The sequence below is a fragment of the Pinus tabuliformis genome, chromosome J (assembly GCF_031772625.1).
Source record: "Pinus tabuliformis cultivar Carrire ecotype Pingquan chromosome J, CPIR1, whole genome shotgun sequence".
NCBI classification, from domain to species: domain Eukaryota; kingdom Viridiplantae; phylum Streptophyta; class Pinopsida; order Pinales; family Pinaceae; genus Pinus; species Pinus tabuliformis.
The window spans coordinates 1,477,442,590-1,477,466,610 of record NC_142295.1 but is presented as its reverse complement, the minus strand read 5'-3'; the positions used below and the strand labels follow the sequence as shown (position 1 = coordinate 1,477,466,610).

At 39.4% G+C, this 24,021-nt stretch overlaps 2 protein-coding genes across 2 annotated transcripts; both read right to left on the bottom strand.

Moving 5' to 3' along the window:
- Nucleotides 1–20,597: 20,597 nt before the first annotated feature.
- Nucleotides 20,598–21,371, bottom strand: LOC149232963 (disease resistance protein RPV1-like). Its single transcript, XM_089382056.1, has one exon. It carries the CDS (start codon nucleotides 21,369–21,371, stop codon nucleotides 20,598–20,600), a length of 774 nt encoding a protein of 257 aa, XP_089238182.1.
- Nucleotides 21,372–21,431: 60 nt separating this feature from the next.
- Nucleotides 21,432–22,151, bottom strand: LOC149232962 (toll/interleukin-1 receptor-like protein). Its single transcript, XM_089382054.1, has 2 exons — nucleotides 21,649–22,151; nucleotides 21,432–21,549 (listed from the first exon to the last, which is right to left on the bottom strand). Exons 1-2 carry the CDS (start codon nucleotides 22,149–22,151, stop codon nucleotides 21,432–21,434), a joined length of 621 nt encoding a protein of 206 aa, XP_089238180.1.
- Between the last annotated feature and the right edge of the window lie 1,870 nt (nucleotides 22,152–24,021).

Here is a 24,021-nt window from a genome sequence, read left to right as displayed (position 1 = left end):
GGAAATAAACCAGCTAGGGCGATGGTAGCTTGTCTCTGAGAAGAGATGTGATGGCTACATGCCTCTGAACTGTGTTACAATGAGGCTCGAAGGCCTATTTATTGTTGAGAAACAATGGAAAACCCTTAACATTCCAAAACCTAACCCTGGGAGATGAAACGCCAAACTGTGGGCCCCGTTTGGGGTAAATTGGTACATCAACTTCCCGGCGTCGTAACTTTGGCATATGATCTCCGTTTGACGCGTACAATAGCTCGTTAGAAATATCTATCCGAGTACTATCATTGTTGGAATGGAATGGACCCATGTTACCCCTGGATTCCCCAAAAAACGTCATTTAGGGCCTCAAAACGGATCTGGAAGTTCAGGACCCGAAAAACTGCTAAAAATAGTAAGTTGTGCTACAATTAAGGAAACTGAAAATGCTGAGAAAGACAATGGTGGGGGTCCAGGTGGACTTGGCAGGTGGCCACCAATATCCACCTGGATCAGTCGGATAATTAACTACTGCAAAATTGAATGTCTCGGAATGATAACAGATGGGTTTACCATGTTGCATCAACATTGCTCCCATGGCATAGTCACTAGCATCTGTTTCAATCTCAAATGGTCTTTGAAGATCTGGCAGTGCTAGTACCGGTGTTGTACTAATTTTTTCTTTCAAGGTGTCGAAGGATTTCTGTTGTTTGCCTTCCCACTGAAACACCTTGTTCAATCCTGTTAAAGCATGTAAGGGAGCCGCAATCAAGGAAAAGTTAGCAATAAACTTTCTCCAATATTGTGCTACTCCGAGGAAGCTCCTAACTTCTGTAGCAGATTTGGGTTTATGCTAGTTCACAATGACTTCAACCTTAGAGGGATTTATCTTCAATTCACCACCCCCTACAATATGACCCAAATAATTTAAAGATGTTTTGCCAAATTCACATTTTGATAATTTAACATAGAGATCTTCTCTTCTCAAAACATTTAGAGTCTGCTTTACATGCTTCAAATGTTATTCCCGTGTTTTACTGAAAACAAGAATGTCATCTAAATATACAATTACAAAATCATCAATAAAAGGTCTGAGTACATCATTCATAACTCTCATGAAAGTGGCAGGAGAATTAGTTAAGCCAAAAGGCATAACTAGCCATTCATACAGCCCTTGCTTTGTTTTGAAAGCAGTCTTCCATGCATCTTGTTCTGCTACTCTGACCTGATGGTATCCACTACGCAAGTCCAACTTGGAAAAGTAAACTGCTTCTTTCAGCTGATCCAATAGATCATCAATGCGAGGAAGGGGATAATGATTCTTGATCGTTATTTTATTCAGTGCTCTGTAATCAATGCACATCCTCCATGAACCATCTTTCTTTCTCACCAACATGATTGGAGATCCGCATGGTGATGTGCTTGGTCTTATGAACCCTTTCTGCATTCTCTAAAGTGGATAACCTTTTATACCTATGTTGGGTTGTGTTATATTCTTTCCACGTAGTTAATAGGGGGTTTGAAGGGCACCCATAACCCCACTTTATGGGGTCTGGGGCAGCGCCCCGAAAATTTTTGGTTTTGGACCATATGTTAGGTTGGGCGGACCCACCTATGGTTTTGTGCATGATTTTCGCACATGTTTTTTTGGACGCGATGGTTTTCGGTCCATGGTATTGGACGCTATGGTTTTCTGTCCATGGTATTGGATGCTTCGGCATGTATAAATATGTATTGTAACATTGAAAGGAAAATAATGAAAAATCAAGTTGGTAGTCCCGGTTTTGGGATCCAGGGAAAAAATCTCTGTGCATGTGTGTTTTATGCGTTATGCTCTCACATTGTTTATTTTCTTTGTTTAAGAATTCTTATGCAGGTAATTTCTGTACAGGGTTAAAACCTACATTTGGTATCAGAGCTATTTTGGCTTCAAGGGGACGCCTTTGTTGCTGAGGGGTTTTGCTCGGGCCTGTGGTAGACCCTGTTCAGTGGGAGATCTGCGAGATCGATTCTGGTGGTGAAAGAAGATGGCGAGCAGTGGAAAGATAGAGATTGAGAAGTTCAATGGTCAGAATTTTGAGTTGTGGAAACTCAAGATGGAGGATCTGTTGGTGGATAAAGATCAGTGGATCGCGGTAGATCCGGGTACTAAACCATCGGGAGTGACCGATGATGAATGGAAGAAGTTGGATCGGAAGGCAAAGAGCACAATACGATTGTGTGTCTCAGATTCAGTATTGCTGAATGTATCAGGGGAAGCTACGGCAAAGGCTTTGTGGGTCAAGTTAGGGACTTTGTACCAATCTAAGTCTCTGGTGAATAAACTGTTCCTGCGGAAAAAGTTGTATAACCTGAGGATGAAAGATGGAGACTCGGTGACAGAGCATCTAAATGCGTTTAATACTGTGGTAAGTCAGTTATTATCTGTTGATATTAAAATTTCAGATGAAGATAAGTGCATCAGTCTGTTGTGTTCTCTACCAGATTCGTGGGATAGTCTGGTTGTTGCAATAGGTAGCAATGCAACTACTTTGCAGTTTGATGAAATAGTCTCAGCCTTGCTGACGGAGGAGATGAGACGGAAAAATATGGACAACCAGAATGGTGATGCCTTGTCTGTACGAGGACGGTCCCAGAACAGAAAAAAAAATAAGTCATCGAGTGGGAGATCTAAATCTCCAGGAAAACCTACAAAGGTGGTGTGCTGGAAATGCGGAAAGGAAGGGCACTTCAGAAGGGATTGTAAATCTAAAGCTCCTGATAAAGGAAAGGGATCTGATGATGCTCCTTCTGCAGAAGCGAAAACCACCTCAGATGAAGGTGGGGATGTGTACCTGGCTTCTTCAAGTACACATGTAGATCATGAGGCATGGTTGATTGACTCAGGTGCATCCTTTCACTTCACTCCCCATAGAGAGTGGTTCTGTGAGTATGAGAAATACGATGGTGGTGATGTCTTCTTAGGAGATGATAGGAAGGCTAGAATCATTGGTCGAGGAAAAGTAAAGTTGAAGTTGCAAGGTGGAAGGGTTAGAACACTTCCGGGTGTTCTACATATTCCTGCATTGGCCAGAAATCTGATTTTTGTAAGCAAGTTGGATGATGCAGGTGTAAAGACGGTGTTCGAGAAAGATACCTGCAAGATGGTTCGAGGAGCACTAATATTAATGTGGGGAGTTCGGATTGGAACTCTGTACAAGCTGCAAGGTAGCACTGTTGTTGATGGGTGCAATAGTTCTATGGTTCCTGAAAATGGAGTAGAGAATCTAGTGGTCTCTGGAGAGAAGACCATGTTGTGGCATCAAAGGCTTGGACATATTGGAGAGAAGGGCCTTCGAATACTTCATGGTAAAGGTATGGTAGAAATATGAATAATAGCTCTCTAGATTTTGATTTCTGTGAAAATTGTGTATATGGGAAGCAGAATCGGGTGAGTTTCCCATTTGGTGGTAAGAGGACGAAACAAATATTAGAGCTTGTGCACAGTGATGTGTTTGGACCTGTGAAGGTTCCATCACTGGGTAAGTCTGTGTACTATGTATCATTCATAGATGACTTCTCAAGGAATACATGGATATATTTTCTTAAGAAGAAATCTGAAGTCTTTGACAGGTTTAAAGAATTTAAGGCTCTGGTGGAAAATCAGACAGAGAAGAAGATAAAGGTGCTGAGAACAGATAATGGTGGAGAATTTTGCAGCAAGGAATTTGAATAATTTTGTAAGAAGTGTGGTATAGCACGGCAGAAGACTACTCCATATACACCTCAGCAAAATGGAGTCGTAGAAAGAATGAACAAGACATTGATGGAAAGGGCAAGAAGCATGCTCAGTGGTGTCGGGTTAGGACAGGAATTCTGGGCAGAGGTGGTGGATACTGCATGTTACCTGATCAACAGATCACCTTCATCAGGGGTATTTGGATGTGATGCATATGTACATGTTCCAAAGGAGAAACGAACCAAGTTGGATAGTAAATCTGAAAAGTGCATCTTTATTGGGTATAAGGATGGTTTAAAGGGTTATAAGCTTTGGAACCCAGTCACACGGAAGGTTGTGTACAGCCGAGATGTGTTGTTTAGAGAGGTAAAAGATGTTATTCAACATGAATTCCAACCAAAGGAACCTGAGAAGATAGAGTTTGAGCCAAAGGAGGAAGAATCAGACTCTGCAGCAGAGGAGGAATCATAAGATGAAGAGCCACAAACTCCGACTGTGAGAAGATCAGTTCGAGAAAGAAGGCAGCCAGAAAGGTATAGTCCATCTGCTTTCAGTTCAAATTTTGCTTTGTCTGTTACTGATAATGATCCCAGAAATGTGAAGGAAGCAGTGGATTCAGAGGATGGAAAACTCTCGAAAGAGGCCATGGTCGATGAAATGGCATCTTTGCACAAAAATGAGGCTTGGGATCTGGTGGAGTTTCCGGCTGGAAGGAAACCCATTGGCAGCAAATGGGTGTTCAAGAAGAAGACAAATGCAGAAGGAAAGGTGGAGAAATACAAAGCTCGGTTGGTAGCAAAAGGTTATTCCCAGGTGCCGGGAATTGATTTTGGTGATATTTTTTCTCCTGTTTCCAAGGTAACTTCTATTAGATTACTTTTATCTATTGTTGCTGCTTTTGATTTTGAGGTAGAACAGATGGATGTGAAGACAGCATTTCTTCACGGGGATTTGGAAGAGGAAATCTACATGAAGCAACCTGAAGGCTTTGCGGTGAAGGGTAAGAAAGAACTCGTATGCAAGTTAAAGAAGTCTCTGTATGGGTTAAAATAGTCACCAAGGATGTGGTATCAGAAATTTGATACATTTATACGGGGACTTGGCTTCACCAGAAGCAAAGCAAATCATTGTGTGTATTTTAAATTAATTGGTGACCGTATTATTTATCTGGTCTTGTATGTGGATGATATGTTGCTGGTTGGAAATGAAAAAGAAATTATTCAGGATTTGAAGACCCAATTGTCCTCCAAATTTGACATGAAAGATCTTGGTGATGCAAACTATATTTTGGGCATGGAAATTAAAAGAGATCAGTCAAAGAGGAAGCTCTGGTTAAACCAGAGGAAGTATGTCGAGACAATACTCCAGAGGTTTAATATGCAGGATAGTAAACCGGTGAAGGTTCGTATTCCTGTAGGTGTCAGGTTATCTGTTGAACAGTGTCCCAAGACACAAGAAGAGGAAGAGGACATGTCCCATGTTCCATATTCAAGTGCAGTGGGTAGCCTGATGTATGCAATGGTCTGTACTAGACCAGACATTGCACATGCAGTGGGAGTATTGAGCAGGTTTATGTCAAAACCTGGGAAGGAGCACTGGACAGCAGTGAAGCGGGTTTTCAGGTATTTGCGTGGCACTAGTGATTATGGTTTGTGCTACCAAGGAAGACCAGGATTGGACAGCGTGTTGGATATTCATGGCTTTGTTGATGCAGACTGGGCTGGAGATCTGGATCAGAGAAGATCTACAAGTGGGTATGTGTTTAACCTATTTGGAGGTGCAGTCAGTTGGATGAGTAAGAAACAATCTGTAGTGGCACTATCAACTACATAGGCAGAATACATGGCAGCCACTCATGCAAGCAAGGAAGCAATTTGGTTGCAGAGATTGTGTTCAAGTATGGGGTTAGTATAGGGAGCTATAAGAATAGACTGTGACAGCCAAAGTGCAATTTTCTTGGCAAAGAACCCTGCTTATCATTCAAAGACAAAGCACATTGATGTTCAGTATCACTTTGTGAGGGATATGATAGAAGATAGAAAGGTGTTGCTGGTAAAGGTGGACACTTTGAAGAATACTGCAGATGCATTGACAAAATCTGTGAGCTCTGAGAAGTTCTCTTGGTGTAGAGAAGCAATGGGAATCTCAGGGCTGAAAAAATGACTAAGCTCTCCTGTGGCCCCCTGTGGAAAGAAAACAACAAGTGGGAGATTGTTGGGTTGTGTTATATTCTTTCCACGTAGTTAATAGGGGGTTTGAAGGGCACCCGTAACCCCACTTTATGGGGTCTGGGGCAGCGCCCCGAAAATTTTTGGTATTGGACCATATGTTAGGTTGGGCGGACCCACCTATGGTTTTGTGCGTGATTTTCGCACATGTTTTTTTGGACGCGATAGTTTTCAGTCCATGGTATTGGATGCTTCGGCATGTATAAATATGTATTGTAACATTGAAAGGAAAATAATGAAAAATCAAGTTGGTCAGGGAAAATTTTAAGAACCCCCCCTAAATTTATAAATATAATAAATGGGCGAATCTCCATGGTATATAGGAAAAATGGAAGGCGATTTTATCAATAATATAATATGTATATATAATTTTTTGGTGAATCTCTCATGGCATGGCGAATATTTTATTCAATTATAAAATCTTGTAAGATCTTGGCGAGTCTTTCACTAAATAATAAAACTTTGTAAAGTCCTAGTGAATCTTAGCATAGGCTACATGCTGGTTTAATTCCCCCATTTAAATAGGCTACATTCCAGGTGAATACCATGGGTCAATACCATGTGCCATTTTGGTGAATACCATGGGTCAATACCATGTGCCATTTTTATTTTTATTAATTCTAATATTAGGGTTAATAATGGTTTTTTGCATGGTATTAATAACAATCTAGTCCATGGTATTTGTCCCATAGTATTTTGGCCATAGGTTTCACCTAAATATAACCCATTTTTTGAGTGTTCATAAATATAAGGTGACTTATGGAGTAAATATAAAAAAATGTTTTATTTGTTTACCATACCTCTCGTTTATTTATATTTTTATTAATTTACCATACCTCTTTTACAAATATGGTATTTGGCCCATAGGATTCACTTAAATAAAACCTCTTTCTTGAGCCTTCATAAATAGAACGAGGGTTATGGACTAAATATAAAAAGAGGTTTTATTTATTTACGATACGTCTAGTTTATTTATATTTTTATTTATTTACCATACCTCCACTTTACTTATATTTTTATTTGTTTACACCCTTACATGTATATAAGGTGACTTATGGAGTAAATATAAAAAATGTTTTATTTATTTACCATACCTCTCATTTATTTATATTTTTATTAATTTACCATACCTCTTTTATAAATATGCTATTTGGCCCATAGGGTTCACTTAAATAAAACCTATTCTTGAAAATGGGCGAATGGATTCACTTAAATAAAACCTATTCTTGAAAATGGGCGAATGGAAGGTTGTAAGTCCTAATTTCAAGGGCTAAATTTACCTTTTTTACCCTCTCCCTTAAAATAAGGTGGCCTATTTGAGGTGATTTGTAAAAATGTACTATGATACAAAATATTCGCCCACTAAAAATTTAAAACCCCTTAATTTCGCCAAAGGGCGAACATTCGCCCCTAAAATTATCCTTGAAGCTGGTAGTCCCCGTTTTGGGATCCAGGGAAAAAATCTCTGTGCATATGTGTTTTATGGGTTATGCTCCCGCATTGTTTATTTTCTTTGTTTAAGAATTTGTATGCAGGTAATTTCTGTACAGGGTTAAAACCTACAACCTGTGGCTGTGACTATTGTTTCATCACCTGAGTCTGACCCCAAATCTTTTTGAATAGTAGCAGCAACCTTCTTCTTCTTGCCATCAAACTTCTTGGGTTTCAGCTCTGGATGCAAACACCAGCAATGTTCATCATCATGTCCATCCTTCTTGCAATGAGTGCATGAAGGTTTGCCTTTCTATATAGCGTTTGCCTTCCTCTCTTTCCATTTCTGCTTCTTCTTTTCCTTGTTCTTGCTTGCAGTGGGTTTTGATGATCCCCCAATTTCTGGGTTCACATTCTTGCCTCTAGCCTCTAGATGTGTAGCCTAAATAGATACCTCATCTATGCTAGTAGGATTAAACATGAGAATGGTGTGCCTCAAATAGCTATGCAGACCACCTATATACTTCAACAAAGTTTCAGGTGAGTCTAGAGAAAATGCCCAGAATTAAAGCTCTTTTTCTAAATTCATGGGTATAGCTTTGTACACTTTGCCTCTTTAATTGGCGAAGAGTTTGCCAACTCATGATGGCTTGCTGCATATAAGCTAGTGGACAGAATTGTTTTTTAATGGCAGAAACAAATTCACTCTAGGTAGAAATAATTTTACATGCTTCTTCAAATCAGCTTGTGTCCTCCCTTCCCACCACACTAGGGCAGTTCCTCCAAGGTGAAGGCTGGCCAGCAGAATCTTTCTCCTTTCTGAATCGATGTTCTACAGCCTGCAATATACATCAATCTGTCTAATCTAGTTATCTAGCTTTTTTGCATTTAATTCTCCATCATATAATGGCAAATCAAATTTTACATCTAATTTAATCACATAAGTCTTCTTCTTTTTATTTTCAGGGCTAGAAGGAGGAGGTTCTTCCCCTTTCCCTTTGCCTTCTGAATGGGCAAATAGAATAGTTTCCTCTACTCCTTTGCCTGTTTGAGATGCTGAAGGGCTTTCCCCTCGACCTTTCTTAAATTCTCGGTACATTTCTTCTACCATGGCTCTCATGGTCATGAAACTGTTATTGAGCTGAGAGTCTGATTCCAGGGGAATTTCTTCTGTCATTTTCCTCCTAGGATAGACTCTTCCAATTTCTAGGTTAGTCTCAACCAGTTCTCCTTCTCCTAATTTGAGCTTTGACCTAGTTAGCATTCAACAATCCATCACAAGCTTGTCTAACCTTAGCAAACCTAAAGCTCTGATACAATTGATCTGAAAATGAGATCTTATACAATTATTAAGGTATTACAGACTCATGTGCATGGATATGCCTATGTTACTTTGTGCAATGGATCGATAAGATTGCAAAATACATAGACAATGAAACAGTTAAAGAACATAATATACAAACACATATAAACACAACATGTTTAATAATGATTTCACCCAACACTCCTGGTCTATGTCTCCTGGTCCAGCCTTCATTGGTGACCTCTCTATTGTGCCTTCCAAAAACAAAGTTTTACAACAATGAGCTCAAATTGAGCCTCACACAACAGATACAAGACAATAAGGCTTTACTTGGATCCCTCAAATTTCTTTTGAGTACACAGACTCTCCTCACTGACTCTCTGTCTCTGTTTGATCTCTGTCTTAGCACTGGCTGCTGTATTTTTTGTCAATCTGTGGCTTTAAAGCCAATCAGCATTGTCTACTCGTTTCACCTTCTCGGGTTCTCTGGCTCCTCGACCTTTCTGTGCTCAGATCCCCCTCTGAGCCTTAGCAATCATTGCTAAACACTTTCAGGGCTGGTGGCCACCTATTCTGTAACAGAATGGGTCATCGGGTCTTTGAAATCCTTGAAATAACCATTCTCTGTTTACATAGATATATACATTCAAAATTGTGAAACTCCGCCAAATTGTCATTTATCAGACTTGAAACATTATGAATCTGCCTTATAACTCCTATTGGGTCAGCCTGTATATCGACATCGCATCTCCACCATTGATCTGGGAGGTCTAGATCCAACTATCGTGGTTTATTTTAGGCGGCTCTTTCGTACGAGGGTTAGCTGCTTGATGAGGGTGGTTTTCTCTCTCCTTAGCCTGGACACGTGGCAGCTAGTGTGTGGGCTCAGGTGGAGCCTGGCCCAAACCACTTACCTCCTTTGGTCCTCCCGAAATCCCACTTGTTTCGTGGATTTCCTTTTATATTTAAAAATACATTAAAAACATTAAAAATATCGTAAAACGGTTTGATGGCGGACTTGAAATATTTGTGAAGTGGCATTCATAGCCCCGTCGGGTCCGTATATATATATATATATATATATATATATATATATATATATATATATATATATATATATATATATATATATATATATATATATATATATATATATATCGCAAGTTGCATTTATCTACCCCCGCTCCGTGTTGTTGCTCCGATGCAATTTTGTCATGCGACTTGTTGGAATCACATGTCTCATGAGCCCCAAACCATCGGGTAAGTGCTCCTATGTATTTGTCGATTGCAATTTCGCGATTTGACTTGGGCTGTCGAACTGCGTGCTTGATCAATGTTCCTCATTGACCCATGCTAATCTCCATCGCAACTGTTATATGGTTGCCCCCGATCGCCTCCGCCTGTCACCACTGATTGTGATGTGCCAATCGGATCTGGACTGTTGATCGGCGAGATCCGACGGCTCCTGTGCATTACTACTGATAACTTGTTTTTCCATTGTTTCTTGTGTTTTCGATGCCGATAGTGTTTTTCGTCTGTTCTAAGATTTCATCCCTTTTTCAATTGTTTTGATTTTTGAAGACTTTAGAGGGTTTCTAGGATCCATTTGGATCATTGTTAATTAAATTTAACAATCTATTTACTATTTCCTACAAAAAATATTGAATAAATCACATTGCAACCTACACAAATAAAAATGCAGAAGAATAAATGTTGGAAGAAATGCTAGCACACACACATAAATTTACACAGTTATTTTTTACCAATGTTCCCAAAAAAACCCAACTTGGGAAAACCCTTGCAGTAGTGAGGGTTTTATTTATTATGCAGCAATGAAATCTGAGTACATCTATGGACGTCTAACTGGCTATCCAAACAGCAAGAAAATATGAGAAAAATACTAAATGGAATTACCCTTCTCCCATAAGCAATCTCTTGCTCGATGTTTCCTATCAAACACTCATCCTCCTGGAGCAGTGCGTCAGCCTCTTTGTAGTTGGCTGGACGACTTGCTTTGGACCGGGCTTTGATGAAGTCATTATGCCTCTGGATGCTGAGAAAATCGTCTCTCTAGCTCTCTAGGACTCCTTCCCAGCCTCTGTAACTGAGAATGATTTTTCTTCTCCACAAATCGAATTTCTGGACTGAAGCAACCGCGCTACCCCTCAATACTGCCTCTCTAGGATAATTCAGCTCACTTATTGTTGCATTTCTGGATATGGAAAATATTTCCTCCATATCACTGTCTCTGACCCTCACACTGCTTCGATCTATCTGACTCTCTCTCCACAATGGATTGTTGGTACTCTGGAAATCAATCTACCAAGAAATCAAACTACTCAAGTGTCTTCCCCAAGTGCCCATCGACTTATTCTTATAATACTCTGTTGGGACTCCAACAATTAAGATTAGATATTAATCGATGGATAGGATTAACTTGAATTCGATCCATGTGAGTTTCTAGAACATATACACCTTGAATTAATTAAATCTGATTAATTAACCATATTCCCTAAGTTTAGACTTAGGAAATATTTAAAAATTAGTTAATTATCTAATTAAGTCATTTGTAGGTGGAATTTCCAGAAATGTTTTCTGGGTTTTGGAGATCTCCTATATCCTAGCCTTTCCAAAAAAATTCAAAGCTAGAACACATCCAATGCTACAAAAAATAACACTACCTCTTAGCAAGGAATGCATTCTTAGTGCTCTACTACACATCCTATAACAATACCTTGTCTTTGCATCATCTCATGTCATGATGCTGATGTTTGGTTGCTGCTTCCCACCAACCACTACGCAACTCTGATAAGCGTTGCATCTATGCTGCTGCTAACTCTGAAAACTGCTTCCAACATTGCATCTTCACTGCAACTCTCTCTCCATTTGTTGCTACTACAACTACAACATCTGCAACTGAAAAGCATCCTAAAACAGAATCAACTATGATCAGTACAATGCATCTGTCTCCCCAGTCCTGACTGCTACTAGTATCTACGCTGTGACTGAGGAATCTGCGTTGCTATTAACTCTTCACTTCTGCTAACTTTGCACTACCCTCCTCAACATCTCACTGCTACTAGACTTTGCATCTGTCACTCTAGCTCTGACTACATCAACTGTCACCAATCCATCCTGCAACTAATTACTATGGGCCCTCATACAAAGGTACTGATACATAAAGTGGAATCCTCATGGATCCTTCCCAATTGGCTCACTAGAGTATCATACTCCTCCACCTCCTGGATCTGGTGCCCAACTATCTCCTTTGAAGTCTAGTCCCCAAAAGGGACCCTTTCTATCTCTGTAACTCACACTTTCTCTGGTATCTTCCTCTGGCAATTGGAAGTCGATCTGCTACCCAGTTCTGCATTCTAGCTAACTCACACGACCTACTTTGGGAAATCTCATACGGTCATCCCTGCAAAGATACAAAATATGAGACTCAAAACTGGATAAAATAAATCCAAAAGTCTCCCTCTTTCCCGTTGCTTGGTTTTTGGATCTGCTACTCGCACTCCCTTCTCGAGTGAGAAGATTTTCTCACAACTACTACCAATTTTCAACTGGAAAAATTAGATCTCTAAAACTCGAGATCCCCTAAGAGAAATTTATCCTTTCTGTGTGCTCTTCTTCCACCCGATGCTAGCTCTGTTTTAGCAAACTACTACAAAACTACTGCGTATAACTAGAGATCTGCTCTGCGAAAGTACTGGGTTGCTCCCGTTGCCTCTAGAATCCCTTGATCCGGAGATCGAATTTTCTGTCCCCTTGAGAAAAATAGAATGTCCTCAAGAAATTTGTTCTCTTGGCAAAGTGATTGCGCTGCCCTTTGGGTTTTTGATCTAATGGCCACATTGAACAATGAAATTTCTCCTTTCTTCGCTACTAAGCTCTCCGGCTAATCATATGCACTCTAATACCATGTGAAAATTCCAAAACCCGAAATCCTATTGCAGCAACTGGAAATTATTCTCCTAATTGTTAATTAAATTTAACAATTTATTTACTGTTTCCTACAACAAATACTAAATAACTCACACTGCAACCTACACAAATAAAATTGCAAAAGAATAAACGTTGGAAGAAATGCACACACATGAATTTACATAGTTATTTTTGGACCAGTATCCCCGGAAAAACCCAACTTGGGAAAACCGATGCAGTAGTGAGGGTTTTATTTATTATGAAACGGTGAAATCTGAGTACATCTATGGATGCCCAAATGGCTATCCAAACGACAAGAAAATCTGAGAAAAATACTGAGGGGGATTACCCTTCTCCCACAACAAATCTCTCACTCAACCTTCACTATCAAAAACTTTTCCTTCTGGAGCACTGCGTCAGCCTCTACATAGCTGGCTGGATGGCTTGCTTCGGGTTGGGATCTAATGAATCGTTCTTCCTCTAGATGTTGGGAAAATTGTCTCTTCGGCTCTCTAGGACTCCTTCATGGCCTCTAGAACTGAGAAGAATTTTTATTCTCTCCAAATCGAACTGCCTCACTGAAGCAACTGCGTTGCCCCTTAATGCTACCTCGATGGGATAATTCAGATCATTTGTTGCTACCTCTCAAGATCTGGAAAATATTTCCTCTGAATCACTATCTCTTCCCGTCACATTATGTTGATCTATCCAACTCTCTCTCCAACAACTGATTGCTTCTACTCTGGAAATTGATTTTCCAACAAATCGAACTACTCAAGTGTCTTCTCCAAGTTCCCATCGACTTCTTCTTATAATCCTCTGTTGGGACTCCAACGACTAAGATTAGATCTTAATCGATGGCTAGGATTAACTTGATGTCAATCCACATGAGTTTATGGAACATTCACACCTTGAATTATTTAATTCTGATTAATTAACCAGATTCCCTAAGTTTAGACTTAGGAAATATTTAAAAATTGACTAATTATCTAAATAAGTCATTTCTAGGCGGAATTTCCAGAAACGACTTTTGGGTTTTGGAGATCTCCTATATTCTAGTATTTCCACAAAATTTTAAGGCTAGAACACATCTTATGCTACAAAAAATAATAGGATACAATCACATGGAGGATGATGCGGGTGGGAAGCGGAAAATGGATATCCATTCAATGTTAAAAGAAATCCTAGAAGAAAAATAAGTCAATCTAGAAGTGAAGATATTTTCTTCTAAGAACAAGATGGATGAATGAATGGTCAAACTCAAGAACTACCTATCACAACCATTCTTCATAATGTTATTCCTCATGGATGCCACAAGGTTATGGGGAGGAAAATGGGATTCGAGACATGGAAGGGCACAACAGGTTGGTTTCTCAATGGAGTAATCGTATTCACAATCTTGGGGGTATGAGGGGGGGGATGCATATAATGTATAGTTCTTCCTGAACATAATACCTAGGAGGGGAAAGGGGATCATCAATAATGGCGATAATGTGAGAATGAGCAAGGCAAAGGCTTGTGGATAATGTAGCTATACTATTGGGATCCTGGAGAAGGCATGGGAAAGCAAGGCCTTTTTCAGTGTCATCAGTGGTGTCATAAAAGAGGCCTGTTATTTCCATAAACCTTCTTCATGTATGGGAAAACAATGATCCACCCTTTCGATGGTGTAAGTAGGCATATCATTATGCATAATGTCCTGGAAAAAAGGAGAATTAATTTCAACCTCATTTTTCGTGTCAGTATCATAAATAGGGTCACTGTCAAAATGATGGTTTCCCATATCCCATTTTCCCTCATTAATGCACAAGAAATCAGAAATTTCATAGGGAGCTACAATACTCATATATTCAAATGCCCTTCCTTGAATGAAAGTCCCCACTTCATCATATTCATCCTCATGGACTTCAATAGGGCTTTCACTCACACCATGCACACTCTCAATCCTTAAATTTGCATCCTGAAGGTCCTCACCATGATCTTCATTAGATTGATCCCCTTCGTCCATATACTCCTCACTTTCATGATGATCCTCCACCTTTGAATTTTCTTCAAGGTCACCTAGATCACCCAAATGATTACATTCTATGAGGCTTTGTGGTTGGTTATAATGTTTTTCATTAATAAGGTCAGTGAGAATATAAAAAGCATAGGTTTGGTTGGCGAACTCAAAGAGACAACTAGGATCCTTCTCATATGCACATGTCATCATGTAAAGTTGATTGTGTGTTATTCTATGAAACCTGAGCATGAATTCTTTATCCATGTTCTCCAACGGATCTTCACAAAACTCAACATATTGGTCCACAATTTCTTGTAGTTTTTGAAGTTCTTGATCATTGAGTTTTGCAAATGGAGAGCCAAGGGTACTCTCTTCTTAACAATAGGCCAATTTTCAAGATTTTTCATGTTAGGATTAAAATGGAGTTGCTAGGGTGAATTTAAATTCCTTGATAGATTCTTGCTTCACCCTACAAACATTAAATTTGAAGTTCAATGAAGACCTAGGGCTTTGTTCTTCCAATGGAGTCACCAAATGATATATCAATAACGTCGTAAGGGAAACAAGACACATGTCTCGTGTCCCTGGAAACAATGCCAAAAATGTTATCGCTCAAACTAGGAGGGGTCCTAGGAGTGGAACCTAAAGAGCAACTACTAGGTCAAGTGGAAAAAATGGAGCAATAGCCCACTGTTACCGTAGCAAAAGCTCCCTGCTGTTTATGGAATTTCACTGATAGGAGGAGTCCTAATATGAGAGAAATCACTAGGATAGGTGGATCAATGATAGGATGAAGAATGATTCCTAAATCCTATGCATAAGAGAGGCTAAGATAATGGGTTTACTTGTTATGGAAGCAAGATGGATGGCTCTCTTAGAAGGGCTAATAGGAATACCTAGATATAGAGTTGAGAGGTATTTCTTGATAAGAAGTACCCTAGACCCAAGAATCCTAAAGAAAAAAAGGGTTTCTATCCAATCCTTGTGAAGTTGGAGTTGCAAGGTTGCGAGACCACAAAAATCCCAAGTGGACCCAAACTAGGTCAAGGATGTAGAGTTGATCAACAATAGATAGACTTGACTAGGTTAGGGAGTAGAATAGGATCAAAGTAGAGTTTTTCTTTTGGAATTTAAGTGCAATGATCCAAATGAAGATACCAACCCAAAGGAACCCAGGGAGAAGAATGGTCTTTGATCTAGGGCTTGCAATATCTTGGGATTCCACCATTGGATTAAGCTCAGAATTGGAGGACCTCTCAAGAAAACCTAGCGCAATAGTGGACCAATTTTCAAGGACTTTCAATTGTTAAAATAATTTTAAGATGATTCCCTAGGAGGCCTACTAGGTTAGGGATTAGAAAGAGGAAGAGAAGGTGAAAAGAATATTCTTTCGTGATCACCTTAAGACTAGACCAGTGCTTAGCCAATTGGGAGAATGGAGTCCAATGAAATCAACATTTAGATAGGCTTAATTCTAGCCAAGGAGTTCTCCAACAACTTCGTATGACCTAAGCAACAACTAGGTTACAAAGGGAAATTTATACTTATTTATATTGCAAATGATGACTTATCGAGGTAATTCATGAACATTCACGTACCTGTAGAACAATAATTCATCATACTTCAAATGATCTTATGAAAACTCCCTAATAAAGACAAGCCTAACAACTTCGCATTAGCTAAAGAGTGGCTACACTAGCTTCATGAAAGAAAATATTCCATAGAAAATTTCATGGGACAAAAGTACAAATAATCATGAAAATCATACTCACAAGTATAGTGAAATTACTCCAATCATCAAGATGAAAAGAAATCGAAGCTCTAAGAAAATATTAAGCTCTTCCAAACATCGAAATGTATTTAAGGAACTAATTCATCCATCAAAAAGGCTAGCCGAAATTCTCAAGAAGAGATAGTCCAATCCAAATGATGATGAGAGGAATGAATGGGCCTCTCATCTATTTATACAATCCATAAGGGAGTTTGAATAGCCGAAATTCCCTAATTAATCCCCAAATAATAAAATAATGTACAATAGTAACATGACTTGGTGACAAGCCCACCAAGATAGCTCAATAATACAAAGATGAAGCCTCTCAGGAGGGAAAATAGTAGATACAATGAGTAGTTGGGCCTGTTACCCACCATTTTGTGGGTGATATCCCTAGGAGAATTTTTTTCTCCAAGATGGTCCTTAGCTGATAGCCAACAGCCACCAACTAACTCGTTGTGCCATTTCTCCGCCACCTGAGCCATGTGATTCCTCACCCATTTGTCATGAACGTATGTTTGAAGGTGGGCCTTCTGAACCTAAAGTTTTGCCTTGTCATTTGATAATTGAGTATTTTAGTTTGCTTATCGCAGACACTTCTCGGAATGGATTAATGGGGGGATTCAGTGGAAAGAATGGGCTAGGTTTGTGCTCTTGTCCCCTAGATCCCTTTTGGATATTAACCTTGGATTCTAGTCCCGTGGGATCTCTTTTATTGACAATTTGGATTTAAGGATGGTATTTCATGGGAAACCCTGATTTTGGTTACGTGGCCCCGCTCCATCATCTGCATATATCACCCTCTTTCCACTCATTATAAAACCATTCATCATTTCTCCCACCTGGGTCCACATTCCTCCACTAGGTCCACATAGAGCTAGCTCTCCCCTTCCCTTTGCCAACACCTTTGGTCAAGCCAGGAATGATGCCTCGGAGGTTGATGCAGCTAGAAAGAAAAGTAAAAGCATAATTGGCCACGTTCAATAGGAAAATGTACCACAAAATGCAAAACATGGTGGGGACAAACACATTTAGCATGTGGAGAAAAACGTATACATGAGCTCTACCCCATCATCATGGCCATCACCCTAGTTCCTACAGGTTCTATGATCCTCTTTCATCATATAGGAACTCATGATTGTCCCAACCCTTGGTGGGCAATGAACCACCCTACCTTAAAAGTGGGTATCCGCTGTTATATCTCACACATCATGCTCTTACCCCTTGAGCCTCGGGCAATTAATTAAAGAAAAATCATAAAAGAAAAAAGCACATAAATAAGGGCATAAAAACCATAAAAATAGAAATAAGATTTAACATTTTTTGTAAATTAAATTGAAAATATTATAAATGAAGCAGATAAAAAGCTACATGACATTTAAAATACCATTCAATCTACAGTTAATTATTTTCTTTTATTTATAAATTTAAAATAAAAAATAATTCGTGATAAAGCAAGTTACAATAATTAGCTGTCTCTAGACTTCAACTCGGAAATAATTCGTGGGCTCCTGTACGTTCTGCAGTTTACACATATCTCAAGACGAGGCATTTACCAATCTCAACACCAATTTGGATTGGTGCATCGCATACATCCACGTCAAACTCTTGAAGCTGCCCCGGGCCCTCTATTCTTTTTAACTTACAACAATCTCAACATCAAGCTCTTCTGGTGTTGCCACAAGATACATTGTTGAAGCTGTTCCAGCTGCCCCAGGCCTCTTCTTTGTAACTTCCAACATAGATCAATCTCCATTGCCTTCAAAGATATTAACCTTGCAAGACACAGCAGCTCCTCCAACTCTTTACACCGAAGGATGCGTAGTGTTTGAAGGTTTGTAAGATTATGAAGCCCTTCCATTTTCCTCACCTTATCACCACCAATCAAAGATATCCACTTCAAAGATATTAACCTTTCAAGAAACGGTAGCTCCTCCAAATCTTTACACTCCTGGATGTCTCTAGGGTTGTCCGAGATAGCTACTCAACATCAACAATCTCCGAAACTCATCATCAATCTCTTCTAGTGCATCGTATACAGCCATGCTACACTGTTAAAGTTATGTCAGCTGCCCCAGGCCCTTTATTCTTTTTAACTTACCACACATATCAACCTCGATCTTCTTCAAAGATATTAATCTTTCAACACACGGCAGCTCCTCCAACTCTTTACACCACCAGATCCCTAGTTCTTGAAGGTTTGTAAGATTATGAAGCCCTTCCATTTTCCTCACCTTATCACAACCACTCAAAGCGATCGTCTTCAAAGATATTAACCTTTCAAGACACGGCAGCTCCTCCAACTCTTTACACTCCTAGATCTGTAGTTCTTGAAGGTTTGTAAGATTATAAAGCCCTTCCATTTTCTTCACCTTACCACAGTCACGCACACACAGTGTTATGAGTGTTGGTGGTAGTGCTCCAACCTCCACTAGATCATTGAAAAATGAGATATTGAGATGTTTAAGGCTGGTAAAAACACCCTCAACCAAACATATCTCTGATATTTTTGTGTCCTCCAGCTCTAAAAATTCCAGTCGGGACAGTGCTCCTTCCACCCCGTTTTTCAATGGCAGCTCGCGTATCAGACATCTTTCTACCATTAACTTTACTAGGTTGCTCAATTTCTCCACTTCTGCCGGTAAGGACTCTATTCCACATACTTCTATCTTCAACTCTGACAGCTGAGTCAGCGGTCCCAACGAATAGGGAAAAGATTTCAGTTCTATGCAATAGACGAGCTCCAAGTGCTTCAATCTGCTCAGGTGACCCAGCAAACATGGCAGTTCTTTCAAGGAATGGCTTCCCACATAAAATACTTCCAGATTCCTGAGGTTTCTGATATCCTCAGGAAATTCTTGTAACTTTCTCCCTTGCAGATGTAATTCTTCCAGGCACTGTTGATGTGTAACTTGCCAAGGCAACATTTCCGTACGAACATAACTCAAATTCAAATATTCATGAGAATGGACATTTGCAGATGTTTCATCCGATATGGTCAACTCTGGGCACCCGTGGAGATTCAAATATTTAAGGCGTATTAAATTGCTGAAGGAATTTGGAAGCATTCGCAAACAAGTCCAGGAACCACCGAGATCAAGGTGCCCAAGATTTGTTAAGCAACCAAAGGAATCTGGAAGCATTTGCAAACTAGTGTGAGAGCGATTAAGGTGTTGGAGATTTGTTAAGCACCCAAAGGAATCTGGAAGCATTTGCAAACTAGTGTGAGAGAGATTAAGGTGTTGGATATTTGTTAAGCACCCAAAGGAATCTGGAAGCATTTTCAAGCTTAGGGAATTCAAGAGATCGAGGTATTTCAGGGAGTGCAAATCACAAAATTCTTTTGGTAACAATTTGAGACCAATGGTAGAGTGCACCACAATCTTTTCTATGTGCTTCAGCTGACCAATGGACTTTGGAAACTCGAAAAGAGGAGAATCAGGAGAATGAATAGTCAATTCCCGCAACTCTAGAGGTGCCTGCAACGCAATAGTCAAATATAAGATATTTTCATCCCCATATCCCGACCCTGTACTACTATATCGATAGCAACAATAATCTCCCATAAAATAGAGCGGCAAATAATAAGAATAATAGACATGCAAACGAAGGAACCAATGTTAACTTTCACCTGAGATTTTGCTCGCCATAGTGTACCCAATTTCTTTCCGCTCACTTCTAAAACCCTTACATTCTTCATCAGAATCAGAAGCCAGGGAGGCAGGCAGTTGTACGGACAGTCACTCCAGCGTAGCCATATCAAATTTGGTGACTCAACCCTACTCAATATGCTTTTTAAATCATCACCTTCAGTTGCAACAAGTTGTAACTTACTGAAATGATACAGTGACACCTCTTCACACCATGATGAACTGTTGTTTGTACTTTCTAAGGAGAATAAAATTTGTTCATACTTTTTGAGGCGATGAACCGTCCTAATTCTGTGCACCTTAGTGATTACCTTTTCTTTCGTTAAAAACAAGCAACAAACAAATTAAACAGAGCAACAAGATTCTTCTTTTTTGCTTGTGCAGAATAAAGAATAATTTTTTATGAATAATTCAAGCACTTACAGGATATTGTCGCCACAACTCGGGAATGTCCTTCATCACACGCCATTCACGATGCGGGATTACTCCACATGACTTCTGCTCATCCGTAATTTGTCTTCCCAGGTCTCTTAGGTGATCATGCATTTTTATGGTATTATTTTATGTGTCAACCTCAACGAGGCACCTGACCTAGAGATTTGCAAGGCCCACCAGACCGTTGCAGCCTAATCCATCCCATATTCGTATCACCATATCCACGTCTTCCCAAATGAAATAACAGGAAATGTCTAAGAATATTTGCTTTTCCTCTTCCTCCAGTGCATCGTAACTGAGTTTGAGTCTTTGTTGAATCTCTTTTGGAAGTTTTATTTGGCGAAGTTTATTCAAGAGCCCTTCCCAATAAGATTTGTCCCTCCTTCCACACAGAAGACCGCCAAAGACTTTCAAAGACAAGGGCAATTTTGCACAGGCCCTACAAAATTCATCTACGAGATATTTGAATTCTGAAGGCGAATGAGGATTGCAAAAGGCATAAGAGCAAAAGAGCTGTTGAGAGTGTTGTTCATTGAGACCAGTCAACCTATAGATTGACGATTCTACTAATCCTGAACTTATGAGGACATCCTTGTAACGAGATGTAACCAAAACTACGCTATCGGAACGAAGGACATCCATTAATGGCCTAAAAGCATTCAATTGATTTGCATGATCTACATCATCTATAACTACTGGAGCGTGGGGATAAGTTTTGAGATAGGCTTTGATCACCTCTGTGCTTTCATCAATGTGATTTATCTGCACATCTCTACGAACTAAGTCTTTTATTAGTTTGGCTTGCAAGGAATTTAAAGGCCCTTTACTTGAATTCTCCCTAACATCAAATAAGAAGAAGGACTCACCAAAATTGGAACTCTTCTTATTGAAGAGTTCCTTGGCTAGTGTTTTCTTGCCTATTCCACCCATGCCTACAATTCCCATCACCTTCACTTTTCCACTCTGCCCCTCTTGCAACGACAAGATCTTTTAAAACTCTGCTACTTTCTCTTCAAGACCTGTTGGATATGTTGCCACAGTCAAACTTGTTTTTTTGACCTTTTTAAGGACGCATTTCACGAGATCATCCAACAACTTCCCCTCATTACTGTAAATTCAAAATACAACCAACAAAACATTAGATGTACATCAGTACCAGTTAGGTTAATAATATGAACAGAGAGGGCTAAGAGTTCCAAGTTCCAACCCGTTGTAGGTTTCGAGTTCAAAACCGCTTATCTCTGAGACGTCTTTGAGAGCTTTTCTCCAATCTTCAAGCCTTTTGGGGTCATATCTGCCTTTCTTCTCATGCACAGTTAGGGCTTGAACATACCGCCCTGTCCATCTAAGCTCAGAAGGTTTCACATTATAAAAGACTGGGATTATAGTAGCCCTAGACTTGCATATAAGAGAAAGCTCATCAAGACACCACTTCGACTCGGCATATCGAGGAGAGAAGATGGCGATATGAGCAGGGGCGGTTCTGATGGCACCTTCAATTTGAGGAAGTAACCACTCTCCCTCCCGCAATTCTTCCCTATCGAAAAATGGTCGCAATCCATGAGAAACAAGGCGATGGTAGGTGTGGCTGGAAAAGGTGTTTTTAAGGTCCGGGCCATGGTGGCTGATAAACACATCGTAGTAGTAGCCACCGGATGTGGAAGGGGTGTCGATGGAGGGATGAACGGTGGATGTTTGCAGGTTTGCCATTGAAACAGAGATCAGAAGTGAAGCAGAGATGGATAGATTGAGTGAAGGAAAGTATTTTGGCATGTGAATGGGTCCCTTGAAAAGAAAAGCGATAAAGTTAGGTGTTGCGTAGAAAATACTCCATCTCAATGACTGGTGTTTAAATCGCGTGGATAAGAGCATAGTGAACAGAATCTAATTATGAAAGAAGTAGTTATTATTATTTTATTTATTTATTGAAAGAAGTAGATTTATTTATTTTTCATTGTGCAATGCATTCCAGTGAAAAGAAATGTGGGTGATAAAGTCAAGGTGTCCCCAGGAAAATTCAATTATTTAAAGTTTGGGCGGTGGGACAGGACCACTGAGAGCATAGTGAATATAATCTAATTATCTAATTATGAAAGAAGTAGATTATTATTATTTTTTTTTAACTGAAATAAGTAAATTTATTTAATTTTCATTGTTCAATGTATTCCCTTGAAAAGAAAAGCAGGTGATAAAGTCAAGGTGATGCCTAGAAAATTCCCCATCTCAACCACTAGTGTTTAAAAATTCAATTATTTAAAGTTTGGGCGGTGGGACGGGACCAATAAGAGCATAGTTAAGAGAATCTAATTGTGAAGTAGATTTTGTTTTTATGGTTTTGATGAATTTTTCTCAAAGGTTAAGAAATTTCGAGGAAAACTTGAATCATGGTTATCATAATTTTTTTAATTAGTATTGGGAAAACTAAAATAGTTTTAGAAAAGTAATGACTTTGTTTGCCCTATAAGTATATAATAGGAAATTAAACTTTGTGAGCATTAATATTATTATATGCTTAAATAAATAATATAGAAACAACTAGATCAAAAACAAATTCTACAAAATTTAGAACCATGTAAGTGACTCAAGATAAAGTGGAAACCTCTATTAGATCAATAAGGAATACTAGTAAGGCTGGTTCTTTGCCCTTGTATAAGAGGGCCTCAATTCTCGCTAGGCCCAAGGCCATGTATCTATTTCCAAGCCCATATCATTGTGCTCTAGCAAGAGTTCATTAAGCTACAACACAATCTCGCTCTTGGCTTCATTGTGTTCCAAAAGGACCTTGTTGAGCAATGATTTAATGTTCCAATATAGCTCAATGGTGCACAAACATTGGTTTTGGCTTCCCCGGGTATGATTAGGCACCCATTCAGGCATCGAAGTGAAGATTTCAACATTAGTATACTCATCTTGGTTTACATCAACGTTAACATGTGTTTTCTCAATTCCCTATCAACAAGCTCAAGGGTCTAGTTCTGATAACGCCTAGTACCATTATGGGCACAGAGGCGAGTGTAAGCACTCCCTTCCACTGAGCCAGCTAAGCTTCTACAACTCTAGGATCTTTGTCATGTCATTAGGAGAGGGACGACGAAGAGGTAAATGGAGGGAGTGAGAGGGATGAGGTCATCAAGTGAATGATAAAGATAATGAAAGCTACATTTCCAATTAAACTTGAGAGGATGGATAGTGTTGTGGTGAGGAACAATGAAAGCAACATAGGGCTTCAAATCATTTTATGGGACGAGTTAGTAAAGACTAAAAATATGCTCCAAAAGAAAAATTGAGATGCTAAAATACCAACTATATTAATACCAAAATAGTCCACCCATCCAACTCTGCGCAAACTACCACTAAGTAAATAGAATACGAAAATCAAAGTTCTAAAGTAAGAACTATGTACTTGTAGGTGCCTTCCACCATGAAGGATCCCCTCTTGAGCTGAGAAAACTAAGAATTAGGTTACAAATGCATACCTCCTAACCTCCTCCGTGTTACTACTAAAATAAAAAAACCTCCCTCTAAAGCTACTTTTACCAATGGACCCACTCAGAAGCACCAAATGCAACCAGAGGAGGAT